The sequence below is a fragment of the Squalius cephalus genome (assembly GCF_949319135.1).
Source record: "Squalius cephalus genome assembly, chromosome: 12".
Lineage (NCBI taxonomy): Eukaryota > Metazoa > Chordata > Actinopteri > Cypriniformes > Leuciscidae > Squalius > Squalius cephalus.
Genome location: NC_137133.1, coordinates 2,438,706 through 2,455,290, shown reverse-complemented (window position 1 = coordinate 2,455,290; position 16,585 = coordinate 2,438,706). Strand labels below are relative to the sequence as shown.

The 16,585-nt window shown below is 40.4% G+C and overlaps 1 protein-coding gene across 1 annotated transcript; it reads right to left on the bottom strand.

The window, feature by feature from the left end:
- Positions 1-16,182, bottom strand: amd1 (adenosylmethionine decarboxylase 1). Its single transcript, XM_079887618.1, has 9 exons — positions 15,843-16,182; positions 12,920-13,006; positions 11,845-11,971; positions 7,791-7,893; positions 7,643-7,685; positions 7,286-7,430; positions 5,183-5,275; positions 4,941-5,096; positions 1-2,348 (listed from the first exon to the last, which is right to left on the bottom strand). Exons 1-9 carry the CDS (start codon positions 15,953-15,955, stop codon positions 2,208-2,210), a joined length of 1,008 nt encoding a protein of 335 aa, XP_079743744.1. The 5' UTR covers positions 15,956-16,182; the 3' UTR covers positions 1-2,207.
- Positions 16,183-16,585: the final 403 nt, after the last annotated feature.

Genomic DNA, 16,585 nt, shown 5'->3' with positions numbered 1-16,585 from the left:
TTAATATTTATTACCTTTATTGAAAGCATCAAGCTCTTAGTACAGATATATTTAGCACATCTTGACCAACCAAGGAAATAGCAAGAGAATTGGAACAGCAAAGTTTCCCCTTCCCAACTTCCCGTGACATTCCCGCAACTGAACCCTTTCTACAGAGTTCCCTCATCAACCTTGAACCCACACCGGCTGGGAAGAACTGGTAGAAAGATGAAAAAGGTCCAGTACATTTGAAAAGTTCACTCCCCACCTCAGAATAGGGCCAGAAAAAAAAAAAAAAAGAAAAGGTAAAGTATATAAATATAAATATATACTTGGTCCGCAACATCAATGTATAATGTGTATATGTAGAAATCCCACGTATAAAGGCCAGAAAAATGTTTGAAACTACCAACCGTTCACACAAAAAGTGCTAGGTGTGATATGTGATCATGCTCATGTTAGTTCTCCAAGCAGTGACACCTGTTGCGTCTGAACTACTACTGTAAACATCCAGAGACATTCATTACAAGACTGGCATTTTGTAGGGAGATTTCTCTAGCTAAAGATGTTTCACAAACCGATCCGCCAGTATGAAGGACACATACACCAGCTGCACACTTCAGGTTCTCCGTCCGTCAAAATAAATACCGTACCCACTGCGCATCACACTCAGGACCAGTAAACCAAGCTGGTTACATTGTACGAACAGAAATGAAACTGGTTAACGTTACAAAGGGCTGAAGCAGAGACACTGCACAGTAAACATCCCGCTACACGCTAGTCGCATGCACTGGCAAATAGACAGAAAAAAATAAAAATAAAAAAATCTTTCCCTCGATGCACAAAGAGGGCATGAACTGGAGAGGTGGACAACCCTACTGCAAAAAAAAAAAAAAAGAGGAGAAATTAATAAAACTGCAGTTTCTGCAGCCGTGGGGTGTGGAATGATCCGGGTCGACCCTGACATGCTCAGATCAGTGCGCGCCTATTGTGTGCTAACCAGCTTCTGTAGAGAAAAAGAGAGAGAACTCATTTTGTTTGGAAAAAGGAAAATGCTTTGCTGTGCGATCGGCACACGAAAGCAAAGTGTCTGTCCAACTGTTTCAATTCACCAGCGGGCCGGACAGCCCTAGGGTCCTTCACAATGACGGACCGCTCGGTCTCCCATGGCTTCTGCTACATGATTCAGAAACATCAGGTCACATCGTCACCTTTCAGCTAACTAATGTTTTTTCTTTTTTTTTACACTCAATACATTCACGAGAAAGGCCTTTTGAGGAAAGGAAGACGGCAGTTGAATTTCACCATAATGGTTATATATTGCAGATTATATGATGTTGTTATTATTATTATATAAGGCAACTGTTAAGTAACTCATCTTTTGAAACATTCACTTCCCCAGTACTTTGAATAACGACAAAACCTGGAAAGCTAAGAAAATAAGCTAAGAAAGAACGTGTGTATTTAATTTTTTTTTTTTTTTTTGTATCTTCTTCAAACAGAAATAGAAATATTAGCTACCTGTGCAAAGTTCAGCTGCGTTTCCACTAGCCGACGTTAGATGTCTTAAGCTAGAACCGGAGCAGGCTGTCGACACTGAAGGCGACGGTTAAGTTACTCAACTTCTACAACATTCACTTCTCTAAGTACACTGAATAAACACGACTGTCTGCAAGGTTGAAGAAAAAGAATTTGTTTTTTTTTAGGATATCTTCACAGAAACGTTAGCTAGCTATACAATAGTGAGTTGCGTATATATTTAAAAAAAACGTCATGTGTATCAAACCGAAGTCGAGAGAAATGAAATGTAAATGACGGATATATAAAACACGGTGGTGTGTATTGGTGGATTGGTCTGAGCACGTCAGGGTCCTTGCCTAGTGAGGCCGGAAACCCTGTCTGTGGGGGATGCGAGGGGACACTTGCAGGAAGGGAAGGGAGCATTGCATGTATTGGGACGGTGTGACATGCCTCACACACACCACCAAGTTCAAGAACTCTACATGCACTTCAAGATCACAGCAAGAATGGGCTAGAATATCTACAGGGACACGAGCAGAGCTTTCATGCACGATATCTACGTCATAGGTACAAGAATGCGTAAATGTTAAACTCAGGGAAGATCTACAGCCAGAAGACTCCACACACAGAAACCGTCGCTCCGCCACAAGACTACGCCGATCCTCGCAGCCGCACAATTTCTTCTTACGCTTCTTCATTTCAGAGGTTCAGCTCTGGTTCTGCGGCCGATTCTTGGCGTAACTGGTGAAGACGAAATTGTAGTCGTTGAAGTGGGCCAACTGGCGGTCAAGGCGGCGGAAGCCCTCGATTTTCTGAGCTGGAGAGAAAACACTGCGACATTTGGAGCTCTGTTGGGAACGAGACGAGACAAATGAGAGCGAGTTCGATCACTCAGAATCACAGCGTCAGCTGATGCCAACGGTGAAGATATTGAAGCTGCACGTCACCTCTGAATGTTCACTAACAATGGACCTTGTAAACTCCAGGCTCGACTGCAGTAACAGTGCAACGGAAAAAATACAATCAAAACAGTGGCCGAGTTATTTTTATTAAATGAAATTTACACCACATACACACTGATATTGCTACAACGGCATTGCACTGCGATTAGAAATCCAGAAACATTCGATGCATCGGTCAAGCGGTTGTGTAAATATATTCACTAGTAATATAATATTTATGAATAAAATAACTGGTTACAGTTTATTGCACTGTGTCCGTGTTACAGTGTGATTATATATTTGAGGGTAACACTTTATTTTACAGTGTCCTTGTTACATATGTTACATGTACTTACCGTAGTAATAACAGTAAATTACGCATAATTACATGCAACTAACCCTCAACCAAACCCTAACCCTATAGTAAGTACATGTACCCCTGGTTTCACAGACAGGGCTTAAGACTAGTCCTAGACTAAAATGTAAGTCTGAGCTGTTTCCACTGAAATAAACTTGCACTGACTGATCTTAAAAATATATCAGTGCCTTTTTAGTTTTAAGATGCACATCGGTAATGTTTTTTTCTAAGCATGTTTATAAAAATTACTTAAATGTCCTAATTGATCTATGGTCTAATCCTGGCTTAGTCTAAGCCCTGTCTGTGAAACCGGGCCTGTAGTTACTTAATATTACTCAGTACTTAAATATATAAATTACACTACTCAAATAGCTTACACTTTATTTTAAGGTGTCATTGTTACAATGTTAAGTAACTAAATGTAATTGCTAGGGTTAGTTGCATGTAATTACACACAATTCATAGTAATTACTATAGTGACTACATGTAATGTAGGACACTGTACAATAAAGTGTTACCAAAGAATTTTATTAGAGATGGATGAGGAAAATAACTGTTCGGTTTGTCTGAAATAGAAGCTGGCGTCCCTCAACTGAAGGTGTATTACTACGACAAACATTCTCAATGCGTACAGCTCTGGGGCCGTGTTCACAAAACATCTCATCTTACTAAGAGTTCTCAGTAAAAGTTCTTAGTAGGGCTGCACGATATATTGAAGAAATATTCGATTACTCAAATAATGCAATATTCTATATGCGATACGATAATGCTTAAAGTGTGTAAAATAAACTTAAATTATCTTTAAAATATATTTAAAATTCTATAACCAACATACGCGTTTCACATTCTTTTTGTGACATCCCTATAACTTGTGAAAGTGAACAGCAGTGTTTTACTGTTGCATAAGTGTTATTTTAACATCAGTGTAAACCACGGGGTTTCAGGTTATCCTACATCAGGGTTATTTAACAACAGAAACCTAATAATCAAATGTAAAAAATAAAACTGTATGAATTACATATATATACCGATTATTATTAAAGCTACAAAAGTTATTCAGCCAAGAGCAACGAGTGATTTTCTCTTTGTCTTGTGTTCATGACTCCAGTTGCAATATGCATATCGCGATATATCGAAATTATCGAAATATCGCAAATGTATATATTGTGCAGCCCAGGTTCTTAGGTAAGAGTTTCCTCTTAAAGAGATAGTTCACTTTGAAATTAAATTTTGGTATATTTTAGCTTACCTCAAGGGCATCCAAGATGTAGGTGTCTTTTTTTCCGCAGTAGTTTCAATTTTGATATTTTTAGGTCAAACCGTTCTTGTCTGTCAGTCATTTAATGCAGGTCTGTGGTCACTGTCTCAAAGAGCATGCACAGAGTCCAAATTAAACAATTCCCCATCGTAAGTACACATTGATGGCCTAAGACACGAAACGAGCGGTTTGTGTGAGAAAACGAACAGCATTTATATCGTTTTTACCTCTTATACACAGCCACGTCCAAGTGATCTGAGGGCGCGGGCGCTTCCTGGTGTGTGACGTGTACGCAGACTGGTGCATAGACATATATACACGATGTCGCATTAAAGACATTCGTTCCAATGAACTGCCGTAGCCAAGGCGACATCTAGTGTATATATATCTATGCACCAGTCTGCGCACACGTCACACAGCAGGATGCGCCCGCGCCCTCAGATCACTTGGACGTGGCTGTGTATAAGAGGTAAAAACGATATAAATACTGTTCGTTTTCTCACACAAACCGCTCGTTTCGTGTCTTAGGCCATCAATGTGTACTTACGATGGGGAATTGTTTTAATTTGGACTCTGTGCATGCTCTTTGAGACAGTGACCATAGACCTGCATTATATGACTGTCAGACAAGAACGGTTTGACCTAAAAATATAAAAATTGAAACTACTGCGGAAAAAAAGACACCTACATCTTGGATGCCCTTGAGGTAAGCTAAAACATACCAAAATTTCATTTCAAAGTGAACTATCCCTTTAAAACCGATTCATTAAGCTGCTGAGACCAACTTTACGAAGATGTCTTGTGAATACGGCCCCTGATGTATAATCATAATCCTAGCAGTCTAATTTTAGTAACGTTTCTGATGCGTTGCATAACAATGTACCTGATTGACGAAAAGCGTTGTCACAAATTTCCCTGGATTGAAGACATCCACAACCTTGCGGATAATCTCATCATAGGATGTCTGGGAGAGGTTGGTTTCAAAGCTGACATAAGAGAACTCTGGTTCAGGGGTGATGTGAATCGTCCAGTAAGTTCCCTAGAAAGAGAACCGATCATAATCAAAACAGAGCCACTTTAGATGACGTTTCCCATGAAGAAACACAGCCTTAAATGTCTCCTTACATCCGTTTTCATTCCATTCATGGAGTATCCACAAGGGTTGAACATTGTGGCATCAATCACTGAACCTGGAATCAGGTCACGAATTCCACTCATCTGTGGAGACACCAAAGACAACATTCAGGTAGGACTGGGCGATAAAACGAGAACCATACCAATGTCTTTTCCCTTGATACAAGTTTGATATAATGTCAATGCACCAAAAGCGGAACGAAACAGCGCTACTCATTTGAGCCGCGCCACACAGAGCATTTATCAAACGGCAGCGCAGCAAGAGATCGGTCTCGATCACATGACCACTAAACAGCGATCCAGTGAGAAGCACTTTGTAACAGTTCCAGAGTGTGTTCACTATTACTGGCTGTCTATAGCTGTTTTGTAATTATCTTCCTGGTCACCAGGGGGCAACGCCCTCAGGTAAGGGGGTTAAGAATACCCATATAAAGAAGAATGAGTGATCTAGCTAAAAGGGCCATGTGGTGGCTTGATTTGGAGAGGGCTCACTCTTTTTACTTAAGAAGGGTTTTGAGTTGAGGCTCAATGTTTATGCCTCTTTTGGCTACTATTTGAGGAACAGTGTGTTTGCAATACTCAATATAAGCCATATTTCCTCAATTGTGTTGTTTGGTGTTACCCAGAATCCTTGTGTTCAATACGGACTTAACCCCAGCATCAAATCTTCTTCGATTGGATTTCTTTGGTGGATTATATATTTTCTTTTCAACCTGGCCCTGAGGACTACAAGTTTTGGCTGAGTGAGTTTTCTTTCGGTGATGAGACTGTGGTCGCAACTGATCTAAATTTGAACTGAACTTTTGTGCACGAACAATCGGATTGATCAACGCTGGATTGCAGGTTCATTATTTCCACTACTCACATATTATCCTTGTATGGACTGAACTAATGTTGAAGGACTCATTGGACCAGGTTTTGGGTGATTGTAAGCTATTATTGCTTTATGGTGTTGTGATATATTATTTTGATATATATTAATTTTGAGCTGGTGGTTGGCAATTATATTTGGATGTGATTCCCCCCTTATTTTCATTATTGTCTTTGATATTAGACGAGTTGTCACAACTTATTCAGTTATTCAGCAAGAACTCGAATGTCTCTGTGCTTTAAACTAGTTCAAAGCCAGCGTTGACAAACCAGAAACATTGTGCCATGAACGAGCCAGTTAGAAGGCTTTTCAATCTACAAAATCACCATCATTTACCATGGACTTACTGTAGTAGCACTCACTGGCAGGCCCACACTGTGCAGGGAAAACTCCCTGAACTGCACAATGGTTTTGTAGCAGAAATGTGGTATATTGATATCTGATTTTTATTGTATTATGAATGTAGAAATGTTTTAAAGTAGTAATGGAATGGAATTTAATGAAAGTAAAGTCCCAACTCAAACAGTCAGAGTATTTTACCCTATGCTGGTTTCATTTTTAATAGATGTTACGGTTTTTGTTAATCAACATAAATTTAAATCTGCAATCCAAACTCAAGCTACTGTCAAATGTGCATTTCTAAGAGACGAAGCACGAAATATTAATATTGCAAACTGTGCTGAAGTCAGGAAACACAAACCTGATTCACGACTTTAACAATATCACCCGTCAGCACATGCAGAAACTAAGAAATAGTTTTTTCTATTGCAATATTTATTTTGAAAAGAAAAAAAGATTGAAAAAGGATTTTCCTTTAGTTAACTTGTGCATATTTTGATCATTATAAATGTTTTGAATGTTCTACCTCAGATTTGTGAGATGTTCACCTGTTTAACAAGTGCTTGTCATGTTCTGACGATAAAGAGTCGTTTAAAAACCACAATTAACGGTCCGGTTTCAAGAACTGTCACACGGGAGCAAAAAACGGCACAAATCGACATATATCGTGAAATTATTGATATCGATTGATCATTTTACTGTTTTACTTTTATAAGCACTGGGTCCATAAACCCTGGCATTTACATGGTACTTCGATGATGATCAAAGTTTCAACATTATGTGGCTTTTTGAAACGTTCATAGTAAATGTTGATTTAACCAACGGACCAGTCGTTCGTCAATAAAAGAAAACGCATGACAGTGCGGAGCAGAAGTGAACCGTACACGAGTGACATCATTAGCAGAAACACCGTCTTTCATGTAGAACTGGTCCATCACAGCTGGGTCAAGGTCACTCATCAGAACTTCTAGTGTCTGGTCTGCCTGCTTATTCTCCCAGTATTCCGGCAGCTCCAGCGTAAACAAGTACCTTCAGGACACAGAGGACCAGAACACCATGTCAAATCCAAACGGATGTCAGTTTTGTGGTTTGGTTTCAGGAACAGCCAAATACTCCACTAATCTAAACTTTCCAATGCTAAAATTTGGCCTCACAGTTCCAGTGCAACACTGGACCTTTGGTAATAACGGTTTATCTGCAGTCGGATAAGATTGTGAAGTGTAGATGATGTAGAAGCTCACCAGCAGTCTGAGTTCAGACGCCCCATACAGTAGGCTGCTCCATCTGTGCACGGACAAGAAGAAAGATCAAGATCCATTTATTATTCAATAATACTCACTCATCACCAGTTCATACAGTTTGCCATGTCTCATTTTCACGAAACCGTACTTGGAAAAATCTGGCTGAGAAACTCGACTTCCTCCTGGAAGTTGCGGTGAGGGAACTCTTGATGGGTGGGCTTCATAAAGTTTTTACGAGAATAGAAGAAATTCTGAAAAGGAAAAATAAAAAGATTTCATTAAGATACGTTGTACAAACACAGACGTGCTTACGGAGCCCCTAAAGGGACATGCTGATGGAAAACATGAGATGGGAGGAACACTTATAGTCAACGGCTGCGTCTGAAACACTCGAGTAGGTACTTAAAGGGGGGGTGAAATGCTCATTTTCACTCAATCTCCTGTTAATCTTGAGTACCTATAGAGTAGTATTGCATCCTTCATATCTCCAAAAAGTCTTTAGTTTTATTATATTTATAAAAGAAAGATAGGCTGTAACGAGTCTTTCCGGAAAAAAACGAGCAGCTGGAGGCGGGCCGTGTGGGCGGAGCTAAAGCTGTGTGCTAACGCGCCGAGCTAACAACACACAGAGACATTTGAAGCAGTTTTACTCACCGCCCGGTTCCAACCACGACCGCGAACCTTTATCATTGTGACTGCTCGATCCGCATTAGACGATCTGCAAATCCGTCGATCTGGGCTTTGTTTATAAAACAATCATCGTCGAAATGCAGGGAACAAACAGTCTTACACAACTCTGCTGATGCTCTGAAAAAACAAACTCCATCCACTGGTCCCTTAACGCTGGGTTCTTTGGGAATCTGTGCAGGGTTGTCTTGTCCTGGCAAACAAAAACCCACTTCTTTGGTGACATTGACTTCCCTAAAGCCAAGCAGAGCGCTTAGATGAGGTACTGCTTTCGCTCTCTTGCTCTGGTCTACGAGTGCGCGCGCGCCCGCGGTCTTCCGGCAGAAGTGCCCTTAGGACCCATATAAGGAAATTCCGCCCCAGCTGACGTCACGCAGACCCATACTCGAAAAAAACTTTCCGAAACTTGTGACAAACCGGAAGGACAATTTTTGGCACAGAAATACTCCTTCAAACGTACAATTTAATTTTTGAAACTTTGTCCATGTTTAGCATGGGAATCCAACTCTTTAACAGTGTAAAAAACTCAGTATGCATGAAATAGCATTTCACCCCCCCCCTTTAAGTAATTCACAGCCGCTAAAATAACAAGTTCTATATAGTATGAGTGTAATACGGACGTACAGTGGCCTCATGGGATAGTGAAGTGTCCATCGTACGCACACTTCAGAATCTCACCAGAAGTAGTAGTTCATCCGGGGACTTTTTACCTACTCTTTTATTAGTACTGTGAATTCAGACTAGGGATGGGACGATTACCGGTTTCACTATAAACCACGATAAAATGTACTGACAGTTAGTATTATCGTTTAAAATTTAATTATCATTAAAACCGTGTTCGATTATCGCGATTTTAATTACTCGCTGTAAATCATGTCCAGCCAGCAACAGGCTGATGCAATGTTGTTGTTTTTTATTCGAGAAGGAAGGGCGGAAGGCAGATTAATGTTTTAAATCTTACATGATCACAAAAATATTATCAAACTCAGTAAACAATAAATCAACTCTGATTTCATTTTCAATACAATCGAAAACAGAGACGCAAGACGGCAAGTTGTATTTGAATGAAACGCGAGAGCGCGTGCGTTGTGATACATGTGCGCGGTGTTATAATGCGTTGCTATTGACGACGGTCAATTTAAGGAAGGAAATGCCACAGAATATAATCTTGCTTAAAGTGCATAAAGCTGCTTGTTTTATTTGTTGTTTGTTGATTTTCAAATATAAAACTTGTTGAAATGTTTTCAGTGTGAGCATCAGATATTTTTGAATACTTTCATCTCGTTTTAACAAAACAGTGATAATATTGATAATCACAATAATTTTGGTCACTATTATCGTGATATGAACTTTTCATAATTCAGACACACTTCTTTTGTCACACAGTTAAGTCTAAACTCAAAACCTATTTGTTTAACCAGAATTATCATTCATAACATGTTTTTCTTAAACATTTTCCATAACTGTTAGCCTAGAAATCTAGACGCACCCTAGCGGCAGCAAAATGTATTTTGCAGCCAGGGTAGTCTAGCAACTCTCCGTTGACTTTCGGAGCTGTAAAAACCTAAATTGGGTCAGGCCAATCTAGGGCTTGCATAGACTAGTCGAGTAGTCGATAGATCGACTACTTCAACCACTAGTCGACGCTGTCGGAAACAATCGACTACTCGAGCGTCCATTAACCATAAATGAATTAAAAATTGCGAACGTCACCAACAGACACCACACGTCAGATGTGTGGAAGTATTTCATCAAGGATGACAAAAATATTGTAATTGGCCAACTCTGCAAGAGGCCGTTCACATATTGCGTCTAAAAACGTGTGGAAAGCGCGCGTGGCCGTGCCGCTGTCTCCTACAAGCGCTTGCGCTCCCGTGGCATCTGTCGTCGCTATGCAACCAAACTGCGCTCTCCATGATGACGACGAAGTTATCATTCAGCAAAGGATTCATTTATTTCTAGCCCTTGCATTAGCTTTACTACTAGATATATTTCTGGAGATGAGAAGGAAAAACCCGCCTGGAAAAACTAGCGCACCATGTTTCTTTCATTATGAGCGCGCTCACCGCGCGCCTACATTTGAAATAACGACCTTGAGCGCGGAAAATACGCGATATGTGAACGGCCCCTAGAAGCAGACGTCTGAAATGAAAGGCAAGAACGGCTATTTATTTGGCTTTAGACTGTTACATGAAAATTTAAAAATGAAATGTCATAATTATAATGTTTTGAGAGTTTACTTATGTAATTGTTGCATTAGGCTATGAATTAATAAATGTTTATTGATAAGATCTAGCTATTTCATTTACAGTAGCATGAACGACGAGTAGTCGAGTAACTCGAGTATTGTTTTGATAAGAAATCGACTAGCAGAAATCAGTAGTCGTGCAACCCCTAGGCCAATCACATCGTGTATAGAGTAGGCGGGACGGGCTTAACTTAATGACGACAGAGTTGCACGGTTCCCTGCTACTTGAAAACAAAGAATGGCTGCTGGAGAACAGTCTTTCGAATCGGCTTTGGCCGCGACTCTGGAGGACTTGGAGTTAAGTTTTTCTTTGAGAAAAGAGCAAAGAACGGCACTTAAGTCATTCTTAAAAAAGGAAGATGTGTTCGTAGTTTTGCCGGCCAGATTCAAAAGTTGAATCTATCAACTAACATTAGCTCCGCTGTTGGGAAAACGCTCTGGTTGGTTGAAGCGCTGTCCTATTGCGTGCAGAGTGAATTTGAAAGACAGCCGTTTATCCGCCCCTCGGATTGAGCCGTGTCTATGGAGAGTTGCCAGACCTAACATCTTGATGTAGGTCTGGCTTGCCAGGCTACATAACTGTATTACAGTCATAATGTTTCCTGAAGTACCATTAGCCTTCTGCATCTGACCCTTCTTCAGCTGGCCACCTCCTGTCTGTAAACAGCGTTGTGTTTTTTGCTTTTTCTCCCTGTTATAGTGTCTGTTTGTATCCGACTGGAATGCGATGTGCAATCGCTCGCGTCTCGGACTGGACAAATGTCTACTGTCCATTCATTATGTATGAACTGACTGTTTGTTCCTTACTGTCATTGTTAAGCGTCCTTGAGTTTGGGAAAGGCGCTATATAAATTAAACATATTACACAGTTTTCCACAACTTTACAGCAGGGATTAAAGTATGCGATTTGAGACGCAGCCAATGAGTTCGCGTTCCCCTGAAATATATGAGAAGTTTTGCGATTCAACACAAACGCATTGACACAACGTTTCCTCCTATATCATTTTTTTTTTTTTTTTAAATCGCCATTTCCCTTTAGTGACATCCTGAATACTACCAATGATTAATCTTTAAGACATCACATGCAAATTGACTCATTTGAAGCTCACTCTATTCAGTGCGACTGTAATCTCACGGGAACTCATAACACTGATGCATTGCAGGCAGAACTACTTAAGCGTGTTATCACCTCGCATAACTGTGGTTGGAGATGGTGTGCAGTAAATCCCCTTCCCCAAACATAAACCTGTGTGTGTGTGTGTGTTACCTCGATGGCATCAAAGCCGCAGTACTCGCGAGCCAGCTCCAGCAGTGGCACCAGTGCCTGCAGTAAGAGGGTGGTTCCGCATGTCTTCAAAATGAAACGTCTCTTGGAGACAAACATGCTACTCTCACTGACAGAGAAGGAGAGAGTCGAGTAGGACTGGTTTACAATAACATAAAAAGATAAACAATGTGAATATCAATGATTTGAATGCACTTTTCCACACTTACTACAACCCACAACAAAAAAGCCAATAGAGTTGGGAAGTTTAATTCATTTTTAGGAATCAGTTCTCTTGAACGGATTCATTCAAAATGTCAATGGAAACCACTGTGCAGCATTTTTATTGGTCACACTAAACCGATGCATACAATTATGCTAATGATTAAATATTCTTCCTTTGTTATTTCTTTTTTCCAGCAAAAATACATAAATGCCAATATCTAAAGCACTTTCTTTCGGACAGCTATGAATAGCTTTGAGCCGAACGCTCCCTTTGACCCTTCTGTCTCTCAGACCTAATAAATGGCTTAGCTTACGCTTAGCAGGACGCATTTACAACACTGCCTCTGAATATACACCCCATGACCTGGTGAATGTCACACAGATGCCATTCATACTGGTCTTATCTCGGAGCTGAAACACTACGGTCTGCTTATCAGCGGTGGCCGAGGTCAGTGTGCAGTCGCTATTAGCACAATGTATCGGCGTCGAGATATAAACACTCAGTGCTTGCAGGAACACCAGGCTTTATGCGTCTATCCAGCAACGAGCCAGAGAAATCTGTCATTAAAGTAAACGCCTTTACTTAAATAAAGCATTTGAAACATATTTAACTGAATAATATTCACGTAAGAAAAAGTAATTTTATCTTTATCTCAGTTTGAGCAGTAACGTCACTACATAACCTATTCAGACACTGGATTTATTACACTTCTCAGTGGCGAAATGTTGATTTTAAGGTGTTGGTCGATGAAAGGAGGACAGCAGTTTTGAAACGGGCTGAAGGATTAGTGCGTCATCATCACAATCCTGTCCTCTGACCTCAGACACACACACAACAATGTCAAAAGCTCACCTGAGTATATAAGCTTCCTGCTTGTCAGTCTTTGTCACACTTATAATCAAACAATGCACATTCTCCAGAAGTTTGTCCCACTCAAATCTGAAAAAGCACACACAGAGAGAGAGAAACATTAAGACCTCACTTATTATTACGAAACAATAATATTTTATTTTCTACATGAACCCGAGTAGGTAAGCTAGTTTTAATATTTTGAAAAATGTCACGTTTCAAACATTGCAGCAATGGCAAATATTTCCAAAGTTAGACCTTTTGTAAAAAAAAGAAACAGAAAGAAGAAACTGAAGTAGTATGCAGCTCATTTAGACGGCGCAGGATGGACATCTGAACGCGGATCGGGTGGATGTTGTGGTGTGTGGCGGAGGATACTCTGGCTTTCAGTGAACTCGTGCGCTAGAGATCTCAAATTACATGTTATTTCATCGATTCAGAGTCATAGGAGAATCGCACAGCTCTAAAACTAGAGATGCACCGATATTAAAATATTGGCCCGATATACCGATAATTCTTTATATTTGAAAGCCGATAAATCTAAATCCAAATTTTTATATAATTTTTGAGAGCCTGATTACAAACGCAAGGCTCACCATTAAAAGCCATGACCCAAGCACACGATTATAACGCTCTCATTATAATTTTATGTGGCTTATATGACAGACTTGCGCTGCACATGTTGCACTTTACTGTATTTCCCTCTTCCAATCATATTTCAAGCAATTAATAACCATCATGGCGAACAGTGCGCATCTAAAGTGTCTCAGCTGAAATAAATAATCATTTATTTATTGGCTTTAATATATCGGACGAATTTTCTCATCAGGCCGATACCGATATGGTGGTCGGCACATCGTGCATCGCTAATAAAAACTGTCCTGGAACACTTTCAATCTCAAAATATAAAAATACATCATTTAAACCTTACATAATTTGAACCGTGAATTTTAAATTGAAGATTGCTAATGCATAACATATTACGTGTACTTGTTGATATGAAATATGAGCCGTGATGTGAGAAGGATTTTATCTTGATTTTCAATCAAGCTGCAATTGTCAAAACAAACAAAAACTGTGAAAATATTATTTGACCGTGTGTATTTGTGTTACACATAATCCAGTGCCAGCTCTGAAATGAGTCACTGGAGAAAGTGCTTCCTCATGCTGTAGGAAGAGGAGGGGCAGCTCCACGTCCTCCCGACTCATCTGGATCCTGGCTGTGCTCCGACACTAATGATCCTCTTTCTAGTGTCTCGGAGAGGGTTAACCAACGCTTTCCCGGAAGTAAACTAATACCCTCATCAGTCATTCAGACAGCCGTAGCCAGAGGAACCGCAGAGATCAGCTTTCAGCACTTCAGAGAAACTGAAGGGACAGCTTTACGCCAGGATACGACACACACATCCGGGGAACTGATGTCCTCATTCATAATGTACACGCTTATTGTCTAAATGAGCTGAAAAGTCTTTTATTTTAAGGTTATTGATACATTATGGCGTACTGAACCGTATAAAAAAGTACAAGAATGGTATAAATATAAAATACACTATGAAAAATAAACTATTATTTTTGGAAACTTGTTGCTTTGTTATTTTACGACCCTTTTTGGTAGCATAATTGTATCTTTTTGCTTTTAATATGATTCATGGGATTACTACCGGATGTTTTTGTAGTAATAGATTAATCTGCCAATATTTTGAGAATATCAGTACTGGCCAATAATCATGTTCATTAACAAACAATATATTTATTTAACCATTTACTAAATATCTATCTATCTATCTATGCCAACTGTAACGCACACATATTTTAGTGAACGTAAAATAAATCTATTACATAAGTGTTTATTTTTCAGCAATTTTATTTTACGCATCTAATTTAGCCTTGTAGACATCAAGACAAATGTTGCACCATTCCTGCACGTTTCCTCGATGTTGTGTTAGTGCTTAAAGCGACGATGTTGTTGTGTCTGCATTAATTCAGCAGTTCACAGTCATTGATCTGCAGCTGTCGAGCTCTAATGCGCACTAGAAATCAACCAATGAGCGAGCGGAACTCTCGGCCAATCACAGCGCGGGGCGGAGCTTACGGCGTGTGACGAAGCCACGTGACTTTCACATGCAGGCTCTGCGGCGCAGGATCAACCGCCATGATAGTTCCCAAAAATAGAGCCTTACATGCAGTCATTGACATACGCATGTGTTCACATCTCTGCGATTCAAAATGTTCAGAGAGGAGTTCCTTTTAAAAGTTACTGAAGAAATGAACATTTAATCCTTATATCTGGTGGTCGACATAATAAATCCATTCATTTAAGTGCACAGATACAGCAGATAAGACGGTGTTTGAGGAGGTGTGTTTGCTATGGCGCCATATATACAAGTATCAGCTAGCGGTAGCCAATAGCTAATCAATTGATCAACATTCACTCAAGCTAAAGCGCGTCAATAACGGATTCAGACAGAAGCAGAGCTGATCCTAAAGCTTCAGTCTAACCGAGCGACGACTCAAACGACAGCTGAAAATCGCAGAGCGATGATAATGGAGATCAACAGATCCAGCCTAATGTTGAAAGACGCATCAAGATATTGGTAAACATGTTGTTGTTGATGTTGGAATAATTTAAGTAAGTTACGCGCTGCAGAAAAAGCTCATCGGGGCTCGAGGTTCAGCTCCAGTCATGACAGCACAAATGAATGGGTGAAAAGGGGGATGGTGTGTCAAAAATGGCCAAACCTACTGATCCTCATGTCAGAGCCACATGCCACTCGCCACTCTCGTTCCCGCAGAACTATTAGCGATTATATTAACATTACTAACACCTTTGTCATGTTTTAGGCAGGGTTTAATAGGCAGGGTGTGAATCAGACCAGTAAACCTGGCTCGGTTAACGTTAAATCCAGCCTGACACGGATTCACCCACCTGGGGATAGTGCGCAGATCCCCGGTCCCTTTGGCCTCGTCCTGCCGGGAGAACCAGACCTCCAGGAGCTTCTCGGTCCCCTCGAAGAAGTGTGCACCGTTGTCCTCTTCCATCGTGAGACAAACAGACTCCAACAACAGAAATTAAAGCGCCGGATGGAATCCCAATTTAATTAGTCCTTTATTGGTGGTTATAATTTATTAGCTTAGTTACAGTCCTTGAGCAGTCCAGATGTAGTTGCCTTGTTTTTTTTACCGTCTTCCCTTTTGCAGAGAATACCGTGAGCGAGTGCTAGCTAATATCGCCGGCCATACTGTGTAAGCGCAGAATGGCAGTCTGCGCGGAGCTTTTATTACCTACTAGCCAACGTCATTATCGCTGTGGCCAATCACGGCCAAGAGGCGGTGCTCTTCTCGGCAGCGATTGGCTGTGACTGTTGTCAATCAAATGAGATGTTGCGTAAAGGTATGAATTCACGCGGCACATGCCCTTGTATAGACGAGTTCACATTTGCGTTGCTATAACGCTGCGCCAGTGCATAGACATAAAAAAGTAATTGGCGTCCGTTTATTCACTAGTTTACTGAAGGAAAAAGGGAGGTTTGCTCGTGTATTTTTACACATTGTATTCATACTGCGTCACATTTTGAGAACGAGAGTTATATTGTACTCACAGCTAATGTTTAAACATACTAACAACCAGAAAAATGCATTTTTGAAAGGGAATGTAACGACGGTAGGAAC

Coding starts and splice junctions, on each gene's coding strand:
- amd1 (XM_079887618.1), bottom strand. CDS start 15,955: ATGGAAGAGGACAACGGTGCACACTTCTTCGAGGGGACCGAGAAGCTC. Junction 7,894..11,844: donor GCGGCTTTGATGCCATCGAG/GTAACACACACA, acceptor TTTCCTTTTCAG/AATTTCTTCTATTCTCGTAA. Junction 7,686..7,790: donor TCTCAGCCAGATTTTTCCAA/GTACGGTTTCGT, acceptor GTCCGTGCACAG/ATGGAGCAGCCTACTGTATG.